The sequence below is a fragment of the Peromyscus californicus genome, unplaced genomic scaffold (genome assembly GCF_007827085.1).
Source record: "Peromyscus californicus insignis strain IS unplaced genomic scaffold, ASM782708v3 Scaffold_7__1_contigs__length_154581171, whole genome shotgun sequence".
Lineage (NCBI taxonomy): Eukaryota > Metazoa > Chordata > Mammalia > Rodentia > Cricetidae > Peromyscus > Peromyscus californicus.
Genome location: NW_026294595.1, coordinates 12,277,807 through 12,299,737, shown reverse-complemented (window position 1 = coordinate 12,299,737; position 21,931 = coordinate 12,277,807). Strand labels below are relative to the sequence as shown.

Here is a 21,931-nt window from a genome sequence, read left to right as displayed (position 1 = left end):
TTCCCCATCCTCCCCCTCCTCCTCCCCCTCCCTACTCTACTTTACCCCCTACACACACTTCTTCCCCATCCTCCCCCTCCTCCTCCCCCTCCCTACTCTACTTTACCCCCCACACTTCTTCCCCATCCTCCCCCTCCTCCTCCCCCTCCCTACTCTACTTTACCCCCCCACACACACTTCTTCCCCATCCTCCCCCTCCTCCTCCCCCTCCCTACTCTACTTTACCCACACACACACTTCTTCCCCATCCTCCCCCTCCTCCTCTCCCCTCCCTACTCTACTTTACCCACACACACACTTCTTCCCCATCCTCCCCCTCCTCCTCCCCCTCCTTACTCTACTTTACCCACACACACACTTCTTCCCCATCCTCCCCCCTTCTCCCCCTCCCTACTCTACTTTACCCACACACACACTTCTTCCCCATCCTCCCCTCCTCCCTCTCCCCCTTCTCTTTTCCTCACTCCTCCCTTTTTTTCTCCTCTGGCTCCACAAAGCTCATGTCATCCAAGAGCCAGCACTGTGCTCCCGAGAGACCACAGGTGTTCCTTCAGCCATTCAGATTCCTCCACACCCTCCCGCCTCCGGCCCTTCCCCAGACTCAGGGGACCAGATCCGCGTTTGAAAGGCCAACTATACCCCACACATCTTCCCATGGTTTCAACTTTATTAGCTTGACCTTTTCCAGCTCAGTGTGTGGTGTGGGAGCCTGTAAAGAGTCAGAGTCCACCCAGGACAACTGTGCCCAACTCTCCCCTCTGCTGCCTTCTTTGGGTTTAGGAGACCCTGGCTCCATACTGAGGCAGCATCTGCCCCCGGCTCTCCTAGACGACAGGGCGTGAACTGTAAGATGACACGGTGACCTTTGTTTGGGCAGTCACAGCATCCCCAATTTCTAAGTCAGGGTATGAAGACTAGATCTATAGAAAAGTGACAGACATTCACCCCAGGAAGGAGAGACAGGGTCACTGCCGACACGCAGGCAGGTGTAGGTGGTAGAAACGCACACTGCAGCAGGGCCCTGCGCAACAGCAAGCGTGGCATCCCTGGACCCACGAGCCACGGCGTCGGTGGAAACTGAGATAGAAGCTGGCACTGCTGTGTAAGGAATGGAGGTTCCTGGTCTGAATCCCACAACACGTGCCCTCCCCCACCCCGTGTCACAGGCTGGTGACTCTCAGAAGGCTTTCCCTCCTGCAGAACTGGAAGGTTAAGGCAAGCGCTTTCTCTCTGTCCTCTCTGGTCTGGAAGGCAGCCATCCTGAGGAAGGACCGCACCAGTACAGCACATAGCTCTGTGCTCTCCATCCTATACCTGTGGGGGACACTGTTCCTAAACCCCTGCCTGCTGTCCCCTGATTCACTACTCTTCAAGTGCTCGAGCTACACACTGCCCGTCAGCCGAGTGAGGAACGGAGGGGAAGCCTGCCTGCCTGCCTTCCGGCTCCTATCTTGGCTTAACCATACACCTTCTGAGATACTCACAAGGACCTTGAGCCAAGACATCTGCAGGGTGCATTTTGGGAGGACTAGGGTGGATTGGAGACCACTGTGTGGTCCATGAGCAGGAGGAACATTGTGGTCCATCCAGTCCTGGTTAGGAGCTGGGGTGCTTAGCAGGACCAGATGGAGGCTAAGGGTTGGGAAGGCCCTGTTTTGCCTGTATCCTGGGTCTTGGGACACGGGGCATTTGTGCAGAGCAGGAGTTGGCAGGCAGTGTGGGAAGTGTGGCAGTTTCCAACGGCCTGAGCAGTGTAGCTTCCGCCCTACAGCCCATCAGTAGATGCCCTTCACCCGCTTGTTGTCAGGGTCAAAGGGAGACTTCAGGTGAACTTGGGCAGGATAGGTGACCCCCATTCTCTCCAAGGCATATTCTCCACTCTTCACAAAGTCCAGAGAGACCTAGGAGCAGAGGGAAGTCAGACTCACTAAGTTGTTACTGGAGGGGAGGGGGTGTCTAGGGTTTCTCGGTCCTAACTCTCTAATAAGCCAAGCCCTGTACCAAGCCCCTTCTCTGAGATGGAGCTCCCAAGAACAGCAGATCGTGTGCCCTGTGCGCATGAGCCAGACAGGGACATCTGAGCCCATCAAAGCTTAGGCCCAGTAGCCATCAAGACCTCTCCCTCAGCACGACTTGTTCCTGTGACCTGTTCCAAGCTCCCTAGGAAGATGGGGCTCAGGCAGGAGCCTGGATGCATTTTAGAGCCAGACAAACACACCATTATTATAAGGCCAGGGCCAGTGGCCAGACACATTATCCTGAGGGACAGGGTGGACGGAACAGCTTTCTGGACAGCGTGGCCCCTGTACCCTCCCCCGTCCAGCCCATATCTGGCTCCCTCTTCTCAGCAAGCCTTCTGGAGCTGTTAGCCCTGGGAGCAGGTGCTCCTCCGACAGGGGAGAGTGCTGTAGCCTGACACTCTACTGTGCAGAGGGAGGAACATTCCTAGGCCACCCATGGAGTTGCTTCTTTGTGTACAGTGACGACTCCAGTCCCAGGCTGGAGGGGTCTGGCGCTTGTCCCCCCCCCCCCATTCCAGGTGGCTCAGGACTGGATGAAAAAGAAAAAAAAGAAAAAAGGCAGCACACCTTTTTAAGCCACAGGATGTTCAGGGATGAGTCCTCTGTGCCATGCAATTCCCTACATGATGGGAGACTGGTGGATTTCAGCAGGGTAAAGGCAGGTGTTCTGGGACTAGCCTAGTTCAACTGATAAACACCCACGAGCCACAGAATACCCACTAGCTCCTTAGTCTTACTTAGAAATGTGGGTTACCCCACCAGATGACTGATAAATAGGGAGAGAGGGAGTGGTTTGCAGCGTCTGCCCACTCTCATGGCATGAATATTTTAGAAGCTTGATCACAGCGGTGGGACATGAGCCTCTCACTCCTTTGGTTACCTTCAGGGCCGGGCTCCTTGTCTGTGCGGGGCTTATGTTGGGCCCCCAGGCTCTGTTTATCAGAAACCCAATGAAAGAGTGGGCAGGGTGGGTGGCATTGATCTCTGAAAGAAAAGGCTGTGGGTTCTCCCCTGCCCACCAGGCCTGGGCACCAGTAAATGAACTTCTAATTTTGCCTTGGCCGGGACCCAGGTTGTGCCCTCTCAGTGTTAAGGAAGTCCTGTGTAACCACCAAAAGTCCCAGGCTGGTTTGCAATGTGTGACGATTGTCAGTCACGCTTCACTCAGTGTGGTGCTCCACACCGGAGTCCCGTGAGGAGGGTCGGAGCCTGTACCCTTTCTATAGGAAAAGCGCAGGATCTTAGGGAAACCTCTGGTCTGTGGTCACAGAGCAAGAAAAAGCCACAGGCTCAAGTCAAGCCTGTATCCTGAGCCTCCTGCTCTAGCACAGGGCTCCTCTCCACTCAGTCACCCCCATCCTAAGCCGGGCTCCACAAGTCAGGCTACCCCCAGGTCCCATGGGAGCCACTTGTCCTTGCCTTGTCCCCAGCGTGGTAACCCCTTCCTCCATTCAGCTGGACACCGTGGTCCATTTTGTCTTGGTGTCAGGCTGGAAGGCAGAGCCAGGCCAGCACCTCTGGGACTGAAGCTGGGGCATAGGAGATCTCAGTGAGGCTTCGGCAAAGGTATGCTTAGGTAGTGTGAAAATAAATGGCAATACTCTTTGCACCTCTACACCCACGGCTGGGAAACAGGAAGAGGTAAAGCCACCCCTTTCCTCCTGGGGACATAGCTGGTACCCTTCTCATGGCTCTCCAAACTGCCCCAGCATCTGCAACCTGGGTTTGGCTCACTGGGGTTGAGGTATCTGGGATAAGGAGGAAGGGCAGAGATGGTCCGCTAGCCTCTGGGACCAAAGAATGTTGTTTCAGGCCCTGCAACTCTTTTTGATCAAGAAAATCCTGGGCCTGCCCCAGTCAGTTTCTTTTTGAGATAAAAGAGAAAACTGGCAAGACGCTGCTGGAGACCAGGACTAGGCACTCCTCCACCCTTCCTGGCTTCCTCCTGTGTTCCCAGCATGCACAGGTATGGTCCTGAGGATCTGGTGTTGAGCCTGGAAAGGGATAGCGAACAGGGCTTACCAGTCCGCCGCTGGGGTCTCGGATGTAGCCATAGGCGATGGTTTTGTTTACAGTGAACCCAAAGTCAGCCCTCCGGACGTGGCCCACCACTTGGCCATTTCTCCAGATGGCCTCCAGGCCAAACATAGGCACCTCCCTGCAAGAAGCAAGAAGATGGCTGAAACCCCAGACCGTGGTGGGAACACAGCCTGGGAAAGGGAGGCAGCTGGACTGTATCTACAAGAGCATATGCCCCACATGGGTACAGCTACCCTACAAAGACTTTGCAAGCCCCCAATAGCCCAACACCTGACCTAGGATGACAGGGGACCAAATGGAAGTGAACAGGAAATGAAATCTAACTAAAGCTGGGCAGAGCCCTGGGGCTTCCACAAGGCCCCATGCCATCCCCTTTTCACTTAACTGCCTTTTTTAAAGGTCTATATTAATTATAGAAAATAATGGGGGGGGGGCTGGAGAGATAGCTCAGCAGTTAAGAGCACTTGCTGCTCTTACAGAGGACTACAGTTCCGTTCTCAGCACTCATGCCACATATTCACAATCTCCAGAGGATCCTATGCCTTCTTCTGACCTCTGTGGGCACCCATGCACATATGGCATACACTCACACAGACAAACACATACACATAAATAAAATAAAATCTTTTAAAAAGAAAAATACTCTATTTCATTGTGAAATCATCATATATATACATACTCATTCTGTTCACATTCACCCAGCTACCCTCTCTTGTCCCCCCTCTCTCTCTCTTTTTTGGGGGGGGGGGTTTCGAGACAGGGTTTCTCTGTGTAGCTTTGGAGCCTGTCCTGGAGCTCGCTCTGTAGACCAGGCTGGCCTTGAACTCACAGAGATCCACGTGGCTCTGCCTCCTGAGTGCTGGGATTAAAGGCATGCACCACCACCGCCCGGTTTGTCCCCTCTCTCTACCCTTCCCTTCTACTTTCGTGACACACACACACACACACACACACACACACACACACACACACACGTGCGCATTTGCACAAACACACAAATAAAGGTCTTTTAAATAACAAAATAATACATGAAACACCCTCCCCGCCCACACACACAATAAAACCACAATTCTAATTTGTGGGTAAATAATGAGTAAATCATACACCGTTGTGTATGTACCACATTTTCTTTCTAATTCATCCCCTGGGCTGTGCACGGTGGTACACACGTTTAATCCCAGAACTCAGGAGACAGAGGCAGGCAGACCGAGATGAGTTCAAGGCTAAACTGGTCTACATGGTGAGTTCTGGGCCAACCAAGTCTACATAGTGAAACCCTGCCTCAAAAATAAACAAACAAATAAATAAATAATAAAAACATCCATCGATGGTTCTGTGTCTTGGTTATTATGAACATTGCTGCAGCAAACTTGACTGTCAAGTACCTCTGTGGCATGCTGACTCAGAGCCCTTTGGTATCACCAGGAGGGCATGGCTGAGTCATGTGGAAGTCCCTTTGCCACAGCGGTTAGAGTGACTTACATTCCCAGCAGTGGTGGATAAAGGCTCCTCTTTCCCTGAATCCACACCAGCTGTCCTTCATTTTCTTGGTGTCAGCCTCTCTGACTGGGGCAGGATGGAATCTCAGCATAGTCCTGGTTTGCCATTTCCCTCATAGCTGAGGACACTGAGCAATTTTTCCTATGATCATTGGCCATTTGCATTTCTCCTCTTCTTCAGCTGTCTGTTCAGTTCATTTGCCTGCTTACTCTCTGGATCATTTGTGGGGTTGTTGTTAAATTTTGTTGTGGTGGTTGTTGTTGTTTGTATATTCTGAGTATTTATCCCATCAGACGGATGTCCCCCATTCTGCAGGCTGCTTCTTCACTCTGACTATTGTTTCCTTTGCTGTGAAGGAATCACTTTATTTCAGACAATCCCACTCATCAGTTCATGTGCTGACTTCCCACTCGGAAAGGCCCTGCCCACATTTATATCTTGAGGTGCCTTCTTCCCTCAGCATTCCTCCGGAAGTCTCAGAGTTTCCAGAGATTTAGATCTCATCCACTCTGGGATTATTCTCATGTAGGATGAGAGGCGGGGGTCTATTTCTTACTTCTACACATGGACATCCAGTTTTGCCAGCACCGTTATTAAAGAGGCTGCTTTTCTCTGATGTGATTGTGAAGGCACCTTTGTTGAGAATCAAATGACTGTAAGAGCTGTGTGGCTTCTTTCTGGGTCCTCCACTTGTTCCCTGGGTCTACACGCTGGCTTTGTCACTATGGCTCTGCCGTGTAATTTGAGGTCAGGTATGATGGTGCCTCCCTCATTTCTCTTTTTTTGCTCAGGATTGCTTTGACTGTTCTGGATCTTCTGCTTCCATGTAAATTTCAGGATTTTTTTCTAGTTCAATGATGAATTCCATTAGAATTTTGGTAGTGAGTATGCTGAATCTAGTTCATTAAACAGCCAAGTGGCCTTATTTTACCATGTTCTGGTCATCTGCTCTTTATAGTACATTTACCTAAAGGATTTTTCTTTATCAATGTACTATATTAATACTGAAGTTTTTGATTCAAAATTCAAAATGGTAGACAAAAGGAAAAAGAAAAAGAAACCCACTAAAACCTGGAAATGTCAATGTCCAGCTCATGGTAACATTTGGTGCTGTTTGCAGACTGACCCTCTGGGCTGTCATCAGTGGTGGCTTCTCAGAATGACAAGGGTCAGGGCAGGTTCAGATGCCCTCTTGGGTCTGCAATGCAGAGTCACACCACCTGGGTACCACCCACCAGAGGATGGGGGCCAGGAGGAAGGCTTGGTGAACATCTCCTCCCCAGCATCCTCTCCAGTCATTCTCCATGGGACAAAGCGGCATTGTGGAGGCTCCCAATTCACCCAAGTCCCCTCAAAGCAGCAGGCACACATCATCGAGTACCTTGCAGCCAAGAGCTACAGGGACAGGAAGGAAGCCCCTGAGCAGGACAGGTGTCAACCCTCTGCTCTGGACCTAAACACAGGCTTCAGAAGCTTTATTGAGTCTTGGGGGGTCAGAGGGAGGATATGGCAGTTCTGCCCCACCTGAGAGGCCCCTGCCACCCAAGCTGGGCAGCCCTCAGGGGAGTAGGTGAGATCTCAGGAAGAAGCCACAGTATGATGACAAACCCTGGTGCTGCTCATTGCCTCTTACCACACTTGACACTCTGAGCCAAGTGGCAGCATTTGTGGCTGGCTGTCAGCTGCAAAGCAATGTCCAACATCATCTCCCCTTCCTGGAGACAGTTGCTATGAGAATTCCTATGGGTGCCACCGTGGGCCACCAACACTATCCAGTGTGTGATTCTGACCCAATAGAACCTAGGCCTCCAGGATCCAAACTCTCTCGGTGACTTGGAGCACTTGAGCCTGAGCCTGGCTCCCAGTGACGTATTCCATCCAAGCTGTTTCTTGGTGAGCGGAATAGAGGATCGAGTTCCCCAGAAAAGGTCTCACCTTTCACTTCTGCTGTGTGACTGGGTATGAGTCCACGTCTCTGTCATTCTGTGGCCCTCATTTATAAATGGAGGACAGTTCTGCCCAGTCAGGATTTAATTGGAACAGGATGGGAGGTGGTTGCATAGGGACAGGGCACCGGCTTGTAAGTAGGGGGTCACCCTCCCAAGTCAGGCCTGGCTCTACTCATCACAGAGAAGCCAGCCTGGCTGTGGAAGCTTTCTCTTTTAAATGCCTTCATTAGAGAAGGTTAAGCCTTTTCCATGTTCCTGGGGCCCTGTCCATGCTCCCATCTCTGACCTACTTCTGGCCCACTCAGCCCTTGAAGGGTCTGAATTTGCATACCAGTTCTGCTTTTACCAACACATGATGTAGATCTTGTGTTGTAGATTTAGATCTCCTGGGCCTCACTTTTCCCATCTGCAAAGGGCCATGGTGAAAGGGGGGCTGACCCGAGGGACATGCCAGTCCCAGGGGCTCTCACTGTAAATGGTAAGTACCACCTCTTCCGTGTGGACAGTCACCCGATGGGCCAGAATACTCACTCTTCCACAGTGAGGCAGACCAGGCGTCGGTAGAGGCCTGTGGCACGCTGCTTCTCCAAAGCCTCACGGCCCAGGAAGGGCACTGAGGACTTGAGCTTACAGGTGAAGGCCAATCCTGCCTCCAGGGGGCTGTCATCAGGCCTCAGGTCTGCGTGCCAGTGTCGATAGCCTGTGGGACAAGGAGGACACGGGTGAGGGTCCAGCTGAGGTGGGCAACAAGTCTTTTGAAGACACTTTTGGGTGCTGCCCAAACCCACACTACCCAGTCCCAAATCTCCACCTTCACTGTTGCTTAGAAACCTGGGCAGCCCAGGACGATGGAGCAGATCCTGGACTCCAGAAGGTTCCCTATATGAGTTCCTGGAGCAGACTAGTTCCATGAGCTTTCTGGTCCCTTGTACCATCAGGGTGGGGTGTTTGGTAGACCTGGGAAGTGGAGTGAGCCGCCCTAGGGGAAGGGCAGATCTGAACTTTTATCACCTTTTAAAGGAGGTGAGGTGGCCACTTTGTTAGCAGCCCATCCTGCTCCGAGTCTTCACCTCCCTGCAGATATCTGGGTGTCGCTAGTAGAACCCCACATAGGCATATGTGAGGCCCTGGGTTCAACTTCCAACACCAAATTCTTAAAAAGCTCAAAAAAAAAGTCTCTCAAAGGAGTCCACAGTGCTGAATTCAACCCCTCCCCACTGAGGCCTACTCCCTCAGGAGTCTAGGCAGCACCTCACCTCTCTGAGGCCAGGTGTGTGCAGGTATTGGGGACCCCAGCATCACTTCTGAGGCCCTGCATAGGAGACCCCACCCATAGGCAGTGAGGAGGGTTTGAAAAAATACCCAAGGCTGGAAGATAGAGGGATTTATGATACGAAAATCTGGACACCAGTGACAGGAGCATCCCCAGCTTCTTCCTGGTGGCTTGGGTGGCCTCCCGGGGCTCACCTTTCTCGATGCTCAGGGAATCAATGGCACGGTAGCCCGCATTGACAAGACCATGCTTGGCACCTGCCTCCATCACAGCCCGGTACACTGGTAAGCAGGACGCACGGGGCACATGCAGCTCCCAGCCCAGCTCCCCCACAAAGGAGAGCCGGATGGCCCGGACCTGAGGAGACAGGGGTATGAATCAGACACAGCTGCCTCAGGATGATGAGGTAGGTCCAGGCACAGACTACCGCTTAACCAGCAGGCCTGGCCTGGTCAGATTGTCAGTGAGAAATGGGGTTTTCTGAGGAAAGTTCACAGAAGCTGATCTGGAATCTTGAGGTGAAGGAAGAAGATTCAACTTAGAGAGCAGGAGACAGAAGTGACCAGCTGCTTCCCTATGGTCAAGCAAGTAATCAGAAACTGGGCAGCTTAAACCAATGGAAATGATCTCCATGTCTATTCTGGGGTTCACAGCCTCCTGGCAGAGCCACACCTGGAGGCTCAGGAAACACCTTCCTGGTTTCTTCCAAAGCAAGGGATCAAGTAATGCTTCGAATGTATCTGTGCTCGGCATCTGCTGCTCTCTTCCAGCTGCCAATCTCTGTGGTTCCCGCCTCTTACCAGGACTCTGCCGTCAGGCTTCGGACACCTGGGACGGTTGACACTGACCATCGACATGATGAGTCACGTAGGAGACAAAGCTCTGGGCATGTTTGAGGGAGGTTCTAGAGCGAGTTAATGGAGGGAGGAAGACCATTCCATAGGCTGAGCTCCCAAATAAAATAGAAAGGAGGAAGTGAGCTGGTGCCCACATCCATCTCTCTCTCTGCTCCCTGACCATGGATGCAGTCTGACAGCTGCCCCAAGCTCCTGCCATCATACCTTCCCTGCCATGATGAATTGGACCTTCAAACTGTGAGCCAAATAAACCCTTCCTCCTTCTTCTTCTTCTTCTTCTTCTTCTTCTTCTTCTTCTTCTTCTTCTTCTTCTTCTTTTGTTTTGTTTTTTGTTTTGTTTTGTTTTTCAAGACAGGGTTTCTCTGTGTAACAGCCCTAGTTGTCCTGGAACTCATTTTGTAGACCAGGCTGGCTTCGAACTCACAGAGATCCACCTACCTCTGCCTCCTGAGTGCTGGGATTAAAGATCTACACCACCACCACTCGGCAGCCCTACCTTTTTTTAAGGTACATTTGTCCAGGGTTCTGTCACAGCAACAAGATGGTGACTATATAAACATACCCTCAGTTGGTCCCATCTGCCTGGATCTTATGCCCAAGTACAGCCACAGCCACAGGCTCTGCCAACCTGGGCTTTCTTTTTAAAAAGCCTGAAGCCTCTTCCATTCATGGGAAGCAAGTGAGAAGTCAGAGGCATAGTTCATGCCTTGTCTGCATCAATTCAGGATGGCTACATGCCAAATTCATCATTCTAGAAGCCACACAAATGAGCATCGTGGGTTCCTGAAACTGTGGCTCACAAACACAGCCATGGTGGCACCATTTATCGGCTGTCTCTAGGCTGAGAACTTCACACACATCCTACCTAATCACAACCATGCAGGAAGGGTACTGAGGCCCAGTGCGGAGAGCTAGAGCTGGGTCTGGGCCTGGGGTCCACACCCACACAGCCAACGTAAAGGCTACCTTTCCCAGAAGATGCAATCCTTCCATACATTTGGCTTAGGTACATGTACCATACCCAAGACACCCAACAACTGATGCCTGCTTCTCCAGCCTTCAGGCAAATTCTGGGATGTGTAAGTGAATGTCCCCAAGGGTACACTCCATCCCAGGATCACCGCTCAGCTCATCAATGGAACATGGGGGGCTCAAAACACCTCACAAATAAAGAGGCCAGTGGCCAGGCCTGTGCTGCTACCCCCGTGCTGGGTAGGGGAGGGAACTGCTGTATGACCACAAAGCCAGCACCTTATGACCCTGACAGTCTAATCAGACAACCACTGAGAAACTGGATTCCAAACGCTTTGAAGCGGCACCATTTGCCTGGCCTTGTGAAAAACCTCAAACTGATGCAGAAACTGTGCTGTTGACATTCCCCTGCTTCCCAGTGCAAGCTGTAGGCCCCTGACAAAGACTGCCTTGTCACCAGGGTGCTAATTTTAGACAGCCCCGAAGGAGCTTGGGGCTCAGAACCAGCCTCATTTTGAAGCAGGGAAGTCATTTTTAAAGTGCACCCAACCCTGCATCCCTGTTCAGACACTCCTCACCCAGCCAAGCACACAGGTGTGGCGATGTCCATGGGTGCCTGAGGTCTCCTGACCTCAGTGGGACAGAAGGTGGCCACTTATGGGTCTCTCCTGCAGACCAGTGTGTCCCATGGCAGGTGCCAAGAACTCCTGAGAGAAGACAGTAGGTTCTTCTCCCTCCTGGGAGAAGGTAAGAATTTGGAGAAGTCCGCATGCCTTCCAGGTTCGCAGATCCTGGTTACCTGGGTGCCTTACATTTTTTTTTCCCCTTGAAGTAGTAGAGCTGAAGGCGGGCCTCATTTCTTCCTAGTATTGACACACAAGGATGGGACAAGACTGAGAACAAAGATATCAGAAGCTCATTATCCTCATTCCTATGGGCCAGCCACCTCAAGGGCTCAAGTTATGTGCCCTGTCTAAGGAATGTGCTTCAGACAGGGTTCGTGAGCAGCAGGGTTACAGAAAGTTCCATGCCCAGCATATATTCACTTGCCATCAAATGTTGGCTCAGGCACTGGCACAACCGTATTCATTGCTGCTGGAGTCACACTTGCAAGGAATTGGAGCCAGCCTAGACGCCCACCACCGGCTTAATGGTTAGTACATACACACATGGAATTTTATTTATCCATAAAAAATGAAATTATGAATTGTGTCAGAAAATGGGCAGGATTGGAAAATACTGGGTGAAGTGAGGAAACCCAGGCTCAGGAAAATAACAACACACTGGCTCAGGTAGCTTTAAAAGGCTTTTGAGAGGGCTGAGGATACAGCTCAGTGATAGGGCACCTGCCTAGCATGTGGAAGGCCCTGGGTTTGATTCCCAGCACCACAAAAAAGTATGAAATAAAAAGGCTTAAGAGGAGGCAGAGCTCCTAGAAAGACGCTGTTGGCAATGGCCAGTGCTAGGATTGTACAAGGTTGGCAGGAAGGGCCTTGAACCAGGTTTTGTTAAAACTCTTTTCTCACTCTAAAGATTCCACAGTAAACAAATGCAGCAGTTTCAAGACACAAAGTCAACACACACCATCGTCTGTCTCTATACCCTAGCAGTGAACAACCCAGAAATGGAAACTAAGCCAGGAATGGCAGCTTACACCTGCCATCCCCACGACTGGGAGATGGAGGCAGGAGGATTAAGCAGTTCAAAGTCATTCCCAGGTACATAGGAAGTTTAAGGCCAGCTAGGCTGCATGGGAGTGTCTTAAAAGTTCAAAAACAGAATAAAGAAGGAAACTAAAGCAATTTCATTCATGCCAGTCTTCAAATGTTTAGGAATAATCCCAACCAAGAGGTGAAAGGACTCTAAGATGACAACTGAATTCAAAGACACCCATGTTTAGGGGTTGGGAGACATATTCCTAAGATGCTCAAAGTATCCAAGGCAGTCACAGAGGCCACGCAGCCCTGGCAGAGTCCCACTGATACTTATTAAGGTGCAGGGACAGAAAAACAACCTCTTAAAATTCGTGCAGATTCTCAACCCTAAGAGACAAGTCAGTTTTGAAAACTGACAAAATTGGGAGATCCACTCTTTTTCATTTCAAAGCAGACAGCAACTGGGCCACAGCAATGAAAACAGTGTGGCGCTGTCACAGTGACATGGAGAGAATCACATCAGCGAAACTCAGCAGAGCGTCTGAAAGCAAATTCCCACGTAGGTGACCAGGTGAGCTTCACGCACACAGATACACAGTCACATCCTCAATGAAGAAAGGAAATTGTTTAGCAGGGCAGTGGTGGCACACGCCTTTAATCTCAGCACTTGGGAGGTAGAGGGAGATGGATCTCCGAGATTGAGGCCAGCCTGGTCTACAGAGTGAGCTTTAGGACAGCCTGGGCTACTCAGAGAAACACTGTCCTAGAAAAAAAAAAGGTGACTCAGTGGGTAAAGGTGCTTGCTGCCAAGCCTGAGGACCCAAGTTCTACCCCTCGGACCAACATGGTGAAGAACAGAACTGACTCCCACAAACTGTCCTCTGATACCCACAGGCATGCCATGACACAAGTGTCCTCACGCATAAATAAATAAATGTAATGCAAATTTCACAAAATGCAAAACAAAAAGTAGCAGATGCTGCTGAGGGTGCAGAGAAACCAGAGGCTTTGTACATGCTGACATGGACATAAAATGGTGCTGTCACCATGGAGAAGTGTGACACCCTCTTGAAATTTTGAAGTAGACCTAGGTGGTGTGACCCAGCTTGTGTGTAAACACCCCATCCCACCCCCCAACAGGAGAGGCAGAGCTCAAAGAGAAATTTGCACACTTGTGCCACCACAGCTGGAGGCAGAAGCAGTCTAAGAATTTATTCACACAGGACAGCAGTCACCTGTATGCCAGGATGTCCTGACACCTGCTGAGATGAGGAGGAACCCCAAGGCTGTACCAGGTGACACAAGCCAGTCACAGAAGGGTCTATGCTGCAGGGTTCCACGGGACATCCTTTCCAGGACCAGGGCTGAGAAATGCTCTAGATTTGAGTATTAGCTAAACAAAATAAAACATTCCGGAGGTCTGTCTCATAACAGAGGGAATATGCCCCCACTACTGGACAGAAGGGTTAAAATGGTTGAAGCTAGGTGTAAATCAGTACTCAGAAGGCTGAGGCAGTATTATGATTCAAGGATAGCCTTGTCTATATAGATGGATCCTATGTCCCTCCCAAAAATTAAGATGGTAAAAACTAACAGATCCCTTCCAGGGAGAGAAAACTGAGGCCTGAGGGTCTGGGTGAGGTGCACTTTGTCTGTGTCTCGATTGCTTGAGACAGAGAGGACAGATGAAGGCAGCAGAGCAAACCCAGGGAGTGGGGCCAGTGGGAGCTCCATGCTGTGCCCAGTGGTGGGTTAAAAAGCAGATCCTGGCGGGAAGAGGGAGAAGCAGAGCTGCTGTGAGTCCCAGCAGCTCTGGGGTCTATCTTGGGAGGAAATGAAAGCTGTATATTGATGATAAGCCTACGCTACCATGTTCATTGAAACACTGTCACTCAACATAAATGTGATTCATGTACCCATTGGAATAATATCCAGCCATTAAAGAGGTTAGTCCTTAAACTGAGGAGTGGTGGTGCACACCTTTAATCCCAGCACTCAGGAAGCAGAGACAGGCAGATCTCTGAGTTTGAGGCCAGCCTGGTCTACAGAGACAGTCCAGGACAGCACAAGGGCTACAGAGAGAAATCCTGTCTCAGAAAAACAAAACAAACAAAAAAGTTAGTCCTCGTTATTTGTTAAGTGTAATAAGCTAGCCCCTGACAGGTAAGTGCTGCATGATCTTACTCGTATGTGGCATCTAAACAAATTGATCTCATGGCATGTGAGATGGATTATCCAGTAAAGATGCTTGCACTCAGCCTGATGACCTGAGTTCGGTCACCAGAATCCATGTAGGGGAAGGAGAAAACTGACTCCTGTAAGTAGTCATCTGACCTCCCTCCATGGCATACGCATACATGCTTGTAAACACACACACACACACACACACACACACACACACACACACACACACACACATACACACGATCAATCAATAGATATAGATATATGATAGATGGATGATTGATAGATAGATAGACAGATGATACATGATGATGATGATGATGATAGATAGATAGATAGATAGATAGATAGATAGATAGATAGATAGATAGACAGATGTGAAAATAAATGAATAAGTGGGGAAATGACTCAGTTGGTAAAGTGTTTGTGATGCAGGCATAAGAGCATGAGTTCGATCCCTAGGCTCCATGTAAAAGCCAGGCTTGGTGGTGCATCTCCGTAATCTCAGTGCCCGGGAAGCTGAGATTCGAGGATGCCTGGGGCTCGCTGGCAGCCAGTCTAGCCCAGCTGTGAGCTCGAGGTTCAGTGAGAGACCCTGTCTCAAAAATAGACAGAGTCAATTGAGAAAGATATCCCGTGTTCTTCTCTGAACTCCACATGCATGTACATACTCATACCTACATGCACATACACAAATATACACACAAATATACATACAAAGAAACAATAGATGCTTGAGGAGACAGATGTGTAGCTGGATGCAAACAATATACCTTTGTGTCCATGATTCAAAATAGCAACTATCCCTCCCCATCATGTGGTACCCTGCCACTACATGGTACCCCACCACCACATGGTACTACACCACTACATGGTACCCTGCCACACATGGTACCCTGCCACTACATGGAACGTCACCATCATACAATATAAAACCACCACATGATATCTCTCTGCCACATAGTACCCCACCATCAATGGTACCCCATCACCGCACTCTTACATCCCAGCACATGGTGGTGCTCCACCACCAAACAGTACTCCACCACCACGCAGCACGCCGCACAATATAGTAACCCCACCACCACATGGAACCTCTACCACTACATAGTACCCATCTGCCACATAGTACCTCACTACCACACAGTACCCCATCATTACATGGAGCCTCATTTATATGTAAATTTTGTGTGTCAGCACAGAATCTACAATCAGACCCCAAGGAACACCTCTAGTGTAACTGTCATCCAGAAGCCCACCCCTAAGTGCCTGAAGACACTTCCAGTGGACCACAGGTTTAGGATGTGGGTTATTTGGGAGGATGCAATGCTATGCCCGGAACTGTAGAGCCCAGACTCTGACTTCAACTTTTCATGCAGCTCAGACCCTTGGCCAGGCAGACTACCTTGGGAGTGTTGGGGTAAAACATCCTGTCTGAGGCCAGCTCTGGACACTTTGAATTAGACCCATGAGGGTGAGACTATAGAGAAGTCCCTGTCCCTGTGGAGGGGATTGTACCCTGGAGTTATGCATCTGTTATTAGTGTATAGATTAAGTGCTACAAATAAAGGGGCACCTTTTTTAACTCAGGGGCCCCACGGGGAGGCGACAATCTTCTGCCTGGCCCCAGCTATGACAAGGACTCAGGATCTATGGTCTGTCAAGGACCAGAGTTGATCATATGCAAGCATAGCCACAGTAGCCTTCTGGGCTCAGGGCCTTGGATGGTGGAATGCAACTGGTTGAGAATTGTCTCTAAAGAGGCCCATAAGAGGGCTGAAGCCTTGGAAACCTGCACACCTAAGTCACTGTCATCATCATCCCAAATAGCCCAGGACCTTTTTCTCCTGGAAGGTCCTGGATACCTGACTCCTCCTGAACCTGAAGGCATTCTGCAGGGTTCCATTAGTCCCTAAGGATGGGAGGTGAGTTCTTCCGCCCATTACTTATGTTATTCAGGACATCCAAGTGGTAACCTTTGCTCATTACAGCAGGTGCAAGAGACCTCACCTTATCCTATCACCCAGCACCATGTCCCTGTTGGAGAGCCAGCAGCCCCCACTATGGTGGTCAGCAGACTCAGGCTCAGCCCAGGAAGAGCAAGATAAGAAACCCGAATTTCCTAGCAAAGCTTCCAGCCCACTAGCCCAGGGCTCTTCATAGTGGAGGTTTGGCCAAATCTGCTCCATTCTAGAGAAGATCACTAACCCAGGGCAGGACAAGGCTCTAAGCCCCCATTCCACAATCACCCACCTTCAAGCACCCCATTGGGTCTAAGACACAGTCCCAGGATCCTAACCTTTGGCAGTTCAGAGTACATTGTCCAGCCCTCCCTGCAGTCAACTGACACAAGACAGATGAGGAGTCAGCCACCCAACTATGGCAAATGCCACAAGAGCCAAGATCATAGGATGACACAAACAGAGCTTTGAATCAGAGACTAAATTTTTCTCCCCGGCAACAGACCTTACCTCTGAGTCTCAACTTCTGCTTCAGTGAAACTGCGGAGTAACAGCCTTTGCCTCCCCAGGACTCATAGAAGCATGTCACAAGACAATCACCCTGAAATGCAGGCAAGTAAGGAACCCAGGGAGGCCCAGTCACTTGTTCAAGGCCTGGTGACATCTCTGGAGGCATGTGACTGTGAGATGTTGGGAGGCAGAACTGTCCCATAACCTCTACCAATTCCCCTGGTGTAAATGTTGGCGGCACGGCTGCTTTCAGGTGACTAATGGTCAAGCAGACATCTCATTAAAAACACTGGTCCTACAAGTTGGAGAGGCCCTAAGAGGCCTTGAAGACTTCGGTGGCAGAGCAGGGTTTGTCCTGATGCTCCCAGATCCAAAATCCAAGCCCAACTCTGAAAGACACCTCTACTCTCGACTGTTGATATGAGAGAAGGATCTGGGATTTCAGTCAAAGGGCTGGGGGATTATTTCCCACATCTGGCACATTGTTGAGCTTCTCACCAGCTGTGCATGGAGGAGTTAAAAATCCAGGAAGGCACCCAGACTAGCCTTAGCTGCAGCTTCAAAGCCATGCCAGTGCCAGGACAGGGGAGATCAAGCCAGTCCTTAGAGGATGCCCTGGACATGTGCCACCTAGAGAGTAGGGGCTTGAGGAGACAGGTCCTGCCTAACTTCGTGATCACACTATCCCATGGCAGTCTCACAATGTTTCCAGCACACTAGGTGCACCCTCTAAACTCAGTCATCCTTAAATAAATGAGGACACTCCCCCAGAACATGGAAGGAAGGGTGCACAGATGCCAGAGCAGGTGTAGCCTGGGCCCAAACCCACGGGAGAGGGGAAGGAAGTTGGTGGAGGGACTGGAGGAAATTCCATCCAAACCCTCAGGAGACTGCCAAGACACTCTGATTCTAAAACCATCACCCTTGGAGGCCAGAAGGGTGGGAGGTGAAGATAGCAGTGACTCTCATGATGATGGCACCGGTGTGCTCATGGTGCTGATGCTGATGCTGATGCAGGTGAAACTGATGATGGGACTGACAGCAGTGGAGGTTGGTGACAGTGATGGCAATGGTGGTGGTGAAGGTGGTAGTAGTAATGATGCAAGTTATGGTGGCCATGGTGATGATAGTGTCGGTGGTAATAATGACTGACTGTGATGTTTGTGGTAGTGATGGTGGTAATGGTGAAGATAAGGATGAAGGTGATGGTGGTAGTGGTGGTGATGGTAAAAGTAGTAAAGGTGATGGTGATGATAGAGATGATGGTGATGATGAAAGTGATAATAGTAGTGGTGATGGTGCTGGAAATGATGAAGATGATGGTGGTAATGGTAATGACAGGAGTGATGGTGATGGTGATGGTGGTGATGGTAGTGGTAATGATAAAGATGGTAGTAATGGTAATAGTGATAGAAATGATAAAGGTGATGGTGGTGGTAGTGATGATGGTGGTAGGTGTGGTAATGGCATTTGTAGTAAGAGTGATGATGGTGATGGTGCTGGTGAGAAAGATGATGATGGTCACCATAGTAATCAACACGATCATAATAGTGCTGGTAGTAAGGGTGGTAATAGTGAAGATGGTGGTAATAGTGGTATTGGTGGTGATGGTGCTGATGACAGTGACGGTGATGGTGGGGTAATGGTGGTGATCATGGTGGTAGCAGTAACAGAACTATGGTAATGACGCTGTTGATAGTGGTGATGGTGGCTATGGTAATGACATTGTTGATAGTGGTGATGGTGGCTATGGTAATGATGGTGTTGATAGTGGTGATGGTGGCTATGGTAATGACGTTGTTGATAGTGGTGATGGTGGCTATGGTAATGACGGTGTTGATAGTGGTGATGGTGGCTATGGTAATGATGGTGTTGATAGTGGTGATGGTGGCTATGGTAATGACGGTGTTGATAGTGGTGATGGTGGCTATGGTAATGACATTGTTGATAGTGGTGATGGTGGCTATGGTAATGATGGTGTTGATAGTGGTGATGGTGGCTATGGTAATGACGTTGTTGATAGTGGTGATGGTGGCTATGGTAATGATGGTGTTGATGGTGGCTATGGTAATGATAGTGTTGATAACAGTGATGGTGGCTATGGTAATGATGGTGTTGATAACGGTGATGGTGGCTATGGTAATGACGGTGTTGATAACGGTGATGGTGGCTATGGTAATGATGGTGTTGATAACGGTGATGGTGGCTATGGTAATGATGGTGTTGATAACGGTGATGGTGGCTATGGTAATGATGGTGTTGATAATGGTGATGTGGTTACGGTAATGATGGTAGAGACAATGGCAGTCTCAAAGGTGGTGGTAAGGGTGGCAGTTACAGTGTGGTCGTGGTGGGATGATGGAGAGAGTGTTGATCATGGTGATGAGAAAAATGGCAGAAGTGATAGTGGTTTTGGTGGCAGTGGTTGTGTACTGGTGATGTGATGGTGATTTTGGCGGTGGTGGTAACGGTAGTAATGGTGATAGTGATGGCATAGTGGTGGTGATGGGCGCAATGATAGAATCCGGTCTTCTAAGACTAGGCATAAGCGTACTGTACCTAACCTATACTACTTGAAGTCGCTCCTAGAGTTGCTGGCCCTGGGCAGACTAGATCTGCCAACGACCTTCTTCCAGGCCCTCCACTGAGGAAATCCCCATCCTAGCAGCTCTAACCTAAGATCCCAGAATTCAAGCAGCCGATAAAGATGTCTGCAGCCACAGACAAGAGCAGCAGGTCACAGAAACCGGGAGAGAAAGGACGTATACCACTCCCAACTAGTTCTGGAACCTCAGTACACACTGGGGTCATACAGGGCGACCTAACCTCATTCCAGCCAGGCCTTGTTCCTACATTTTCCTGGCAAGCATTTTTGCCTCCACTGACAGCTTGAGTAGTGGCAGGAGCACATGCCCAGACTGCGGATGCCGTATCTTTCTTGGCTGTGTCACGGAACTAGAGCATAACATACTACGGCTGTCTGAGGGCTCAGCAGATCTGTGCTGGCTTCACAGCACAAGATTCTAGGCAGCTGTACTCTGTGTGAATGTGTCCTCACTGGTACTCTGTAGTGTATCAAATGCATGCGGTGTGAGCCTGTTCTATCCTGAGCAAATGGAGTCGCAGCAGTTACAGGCTAGGATTTCTTCACTGCCAGGAAAGAAATCCAATTTCCTTCTGATTTGAAATTAATTTTGAGAAGGAAATTGCTTTATTGTTATGCCTCATGAAGACACCCAGCCTGGGGCTTGCTGCTTTGCTAAGAGGGACCTGGCCTCATCAGCTGGGTGTGTGTGTGTGTGGTGGTGGTGGTGGTGGGGGGGTGATGTCCTCAGCCGAGGTGCTGAGAACACCGTGTCTGACCCAGTACTGGCCGAGCTGAGCTCTGGGAGACTCGCCGGGAAAGCTCTTCCCCACTGGGGAATCTCGCTGGCCTTGAGGCAAATATTTGAGGAGCAAAGACAGCTGGTCTGTTGGCTGCTGAGTGGACACTCACTTTCCCCAGCCCCCTTCTTCCTCTAGGAATCCAAAGACTGTGGATGCCTGGCCCAGGCACAAGCATCTCAGAGAAGCGCTATTGCAAAAGTCAGTGACGTGTGGCTGGGCATCTCTGACCAAGTCCTGTCATGAGTGGAGCTTGGCAACCACAGCAGGGTCCTGGGCCTCGTCCACGGGCCTGGGTCTGCAGAACTTGGCACTCACCAACGTCATTGCTCATGTCTCTGCTCGACCTGGGGTTTGCTGACTATGCAGATAGACACATTCCTCTCCTGCAGCTGGTGGGCTAGAGGCCAACTGATCTATAAATACGTGGCCTGGCTTCATGTTCTGGCCCCAGAGCCTCTACATGCTGATGGACAGTTCGTCAACATAGTTTAAAGCCAGAACAAGATATCACTTAGAATATGAAATTTCCCCTGGATTCCAAGAGGATTCATTATTTGGACAGACATATGTGATGCTCCAGAAAGGACTTTCAACATTGTCTGGACTTTGGACTACAGCTAGGGAAACTGAGGCCCAAGAAGGCTTGATGCAAGACTGGAAGCCAAAGTCTGCCTCCCAGCTCTGAGAGTCAGTGTAGTACAGAATTGTTGGTCTAGACTACCTCTTCATATGTGTGGCCCAGCTCCCTGCTCCCTCCTCCCACCTGCCTCCTACTGGGGCCAGGGCTATGCCCAGCCAGCCTCTGCAGCTTGAAATGTCACCAGAGACTGAACTGCCATTCTATTGCTGGCCAAGGAATAGGAAGGCTTAAGCCACCTTGGATGTATGTCCTGGGCCACACCGAGGGCCAGCCTTCCAGATCAGCCCAAACCACAGCATGGGCACCATGGGAACAATCCTGTTCTCTTTGGCCTAACCCTCTTTGGGGCCCAGCCCTCTTTGGGGCCCTTGGGAGAAGGTGTGGCCACCTGGACAGAATTCCCAGGCAGGGCACAGTCTAATATGATCTCAGCTGCAGCCTGTGCCTGTACTCTTACCCCAGCCTACATGTTCTGGGAGCTGTGTTCATCAACTACCTGGCAAGCCCTGTCCCCGGAGGTCCTCTCAATCTGTGTGGCCTTGACCCCTGAGGAAGCAGGACAAGACAGGAAAGCTGACCGTGCTCAGGGACAAGCATCAAATGCTTCTGGGTGGGGGGACTGAACCACACCGTGGCAGACCTTTCTTGTTACAGTGAACCATTGTGACACTGGCACTTCTTGAGGAGCCAGGCCCCAGGTTCACGGTTGCTGGCCGCGGGGTGACAAGGTAAGGTCTCCTGTTGCTATCCCATGGTGACTGTCCCTCTAGTCTTAGGGTGGGCCCTAGAGGGTGAGATGGATGCTGGGAAAGGCAAGGGAATAGGAATCATAAGGCAACTGCTGGCCTCATGGGCAATCCTCAGGCAGGGGTGCCCGTAACACAGGCCTCACTTTGAGATCAGCGTCTCCATGTCAAACTTCTCTTACTAAGACCCAGTTCTCCCTGTGTGCATCTCCCAGGGACTCTCAGTCCATCAGCTC

General features: G+C 50.3%; 1 protein-coding gene across 1 annotated transcript in view; it reads right to left on the bottom strand.

The window, feature by feature from the left end:
• Positions 1–649: 649 nt before the first annotated feature.
• Positions 650–21,931, bottom strand: part of Sardh (sarcosine dehydrogenase) — a 60,687-nt gene continuing 39,405 nt past the window's right edge. Inside the window, exons 19-22 of the mRNA XM_052724470.1 lie at positions 8,978–9,140; positions 8,042–8,210; positions 4,044–4,179; positions 650–1,901 (exon numbers count right to left, since the gene is read on the bottom strand). Coding sequence (XP_052580430.1) covers positions 1,776–1,901; positions 4,044–4,179; positions 8,042–8,210; positions 8,978–9,140 — 594 coding nt within the window. The 3' untranslated portion in view covers positions 650–1,775. The remainder of the gene's footprint in view (positions 1,902–4,043; positions 4,180–8,041; positions 8,211–8,977; positions 9,141–21,931) is intronic.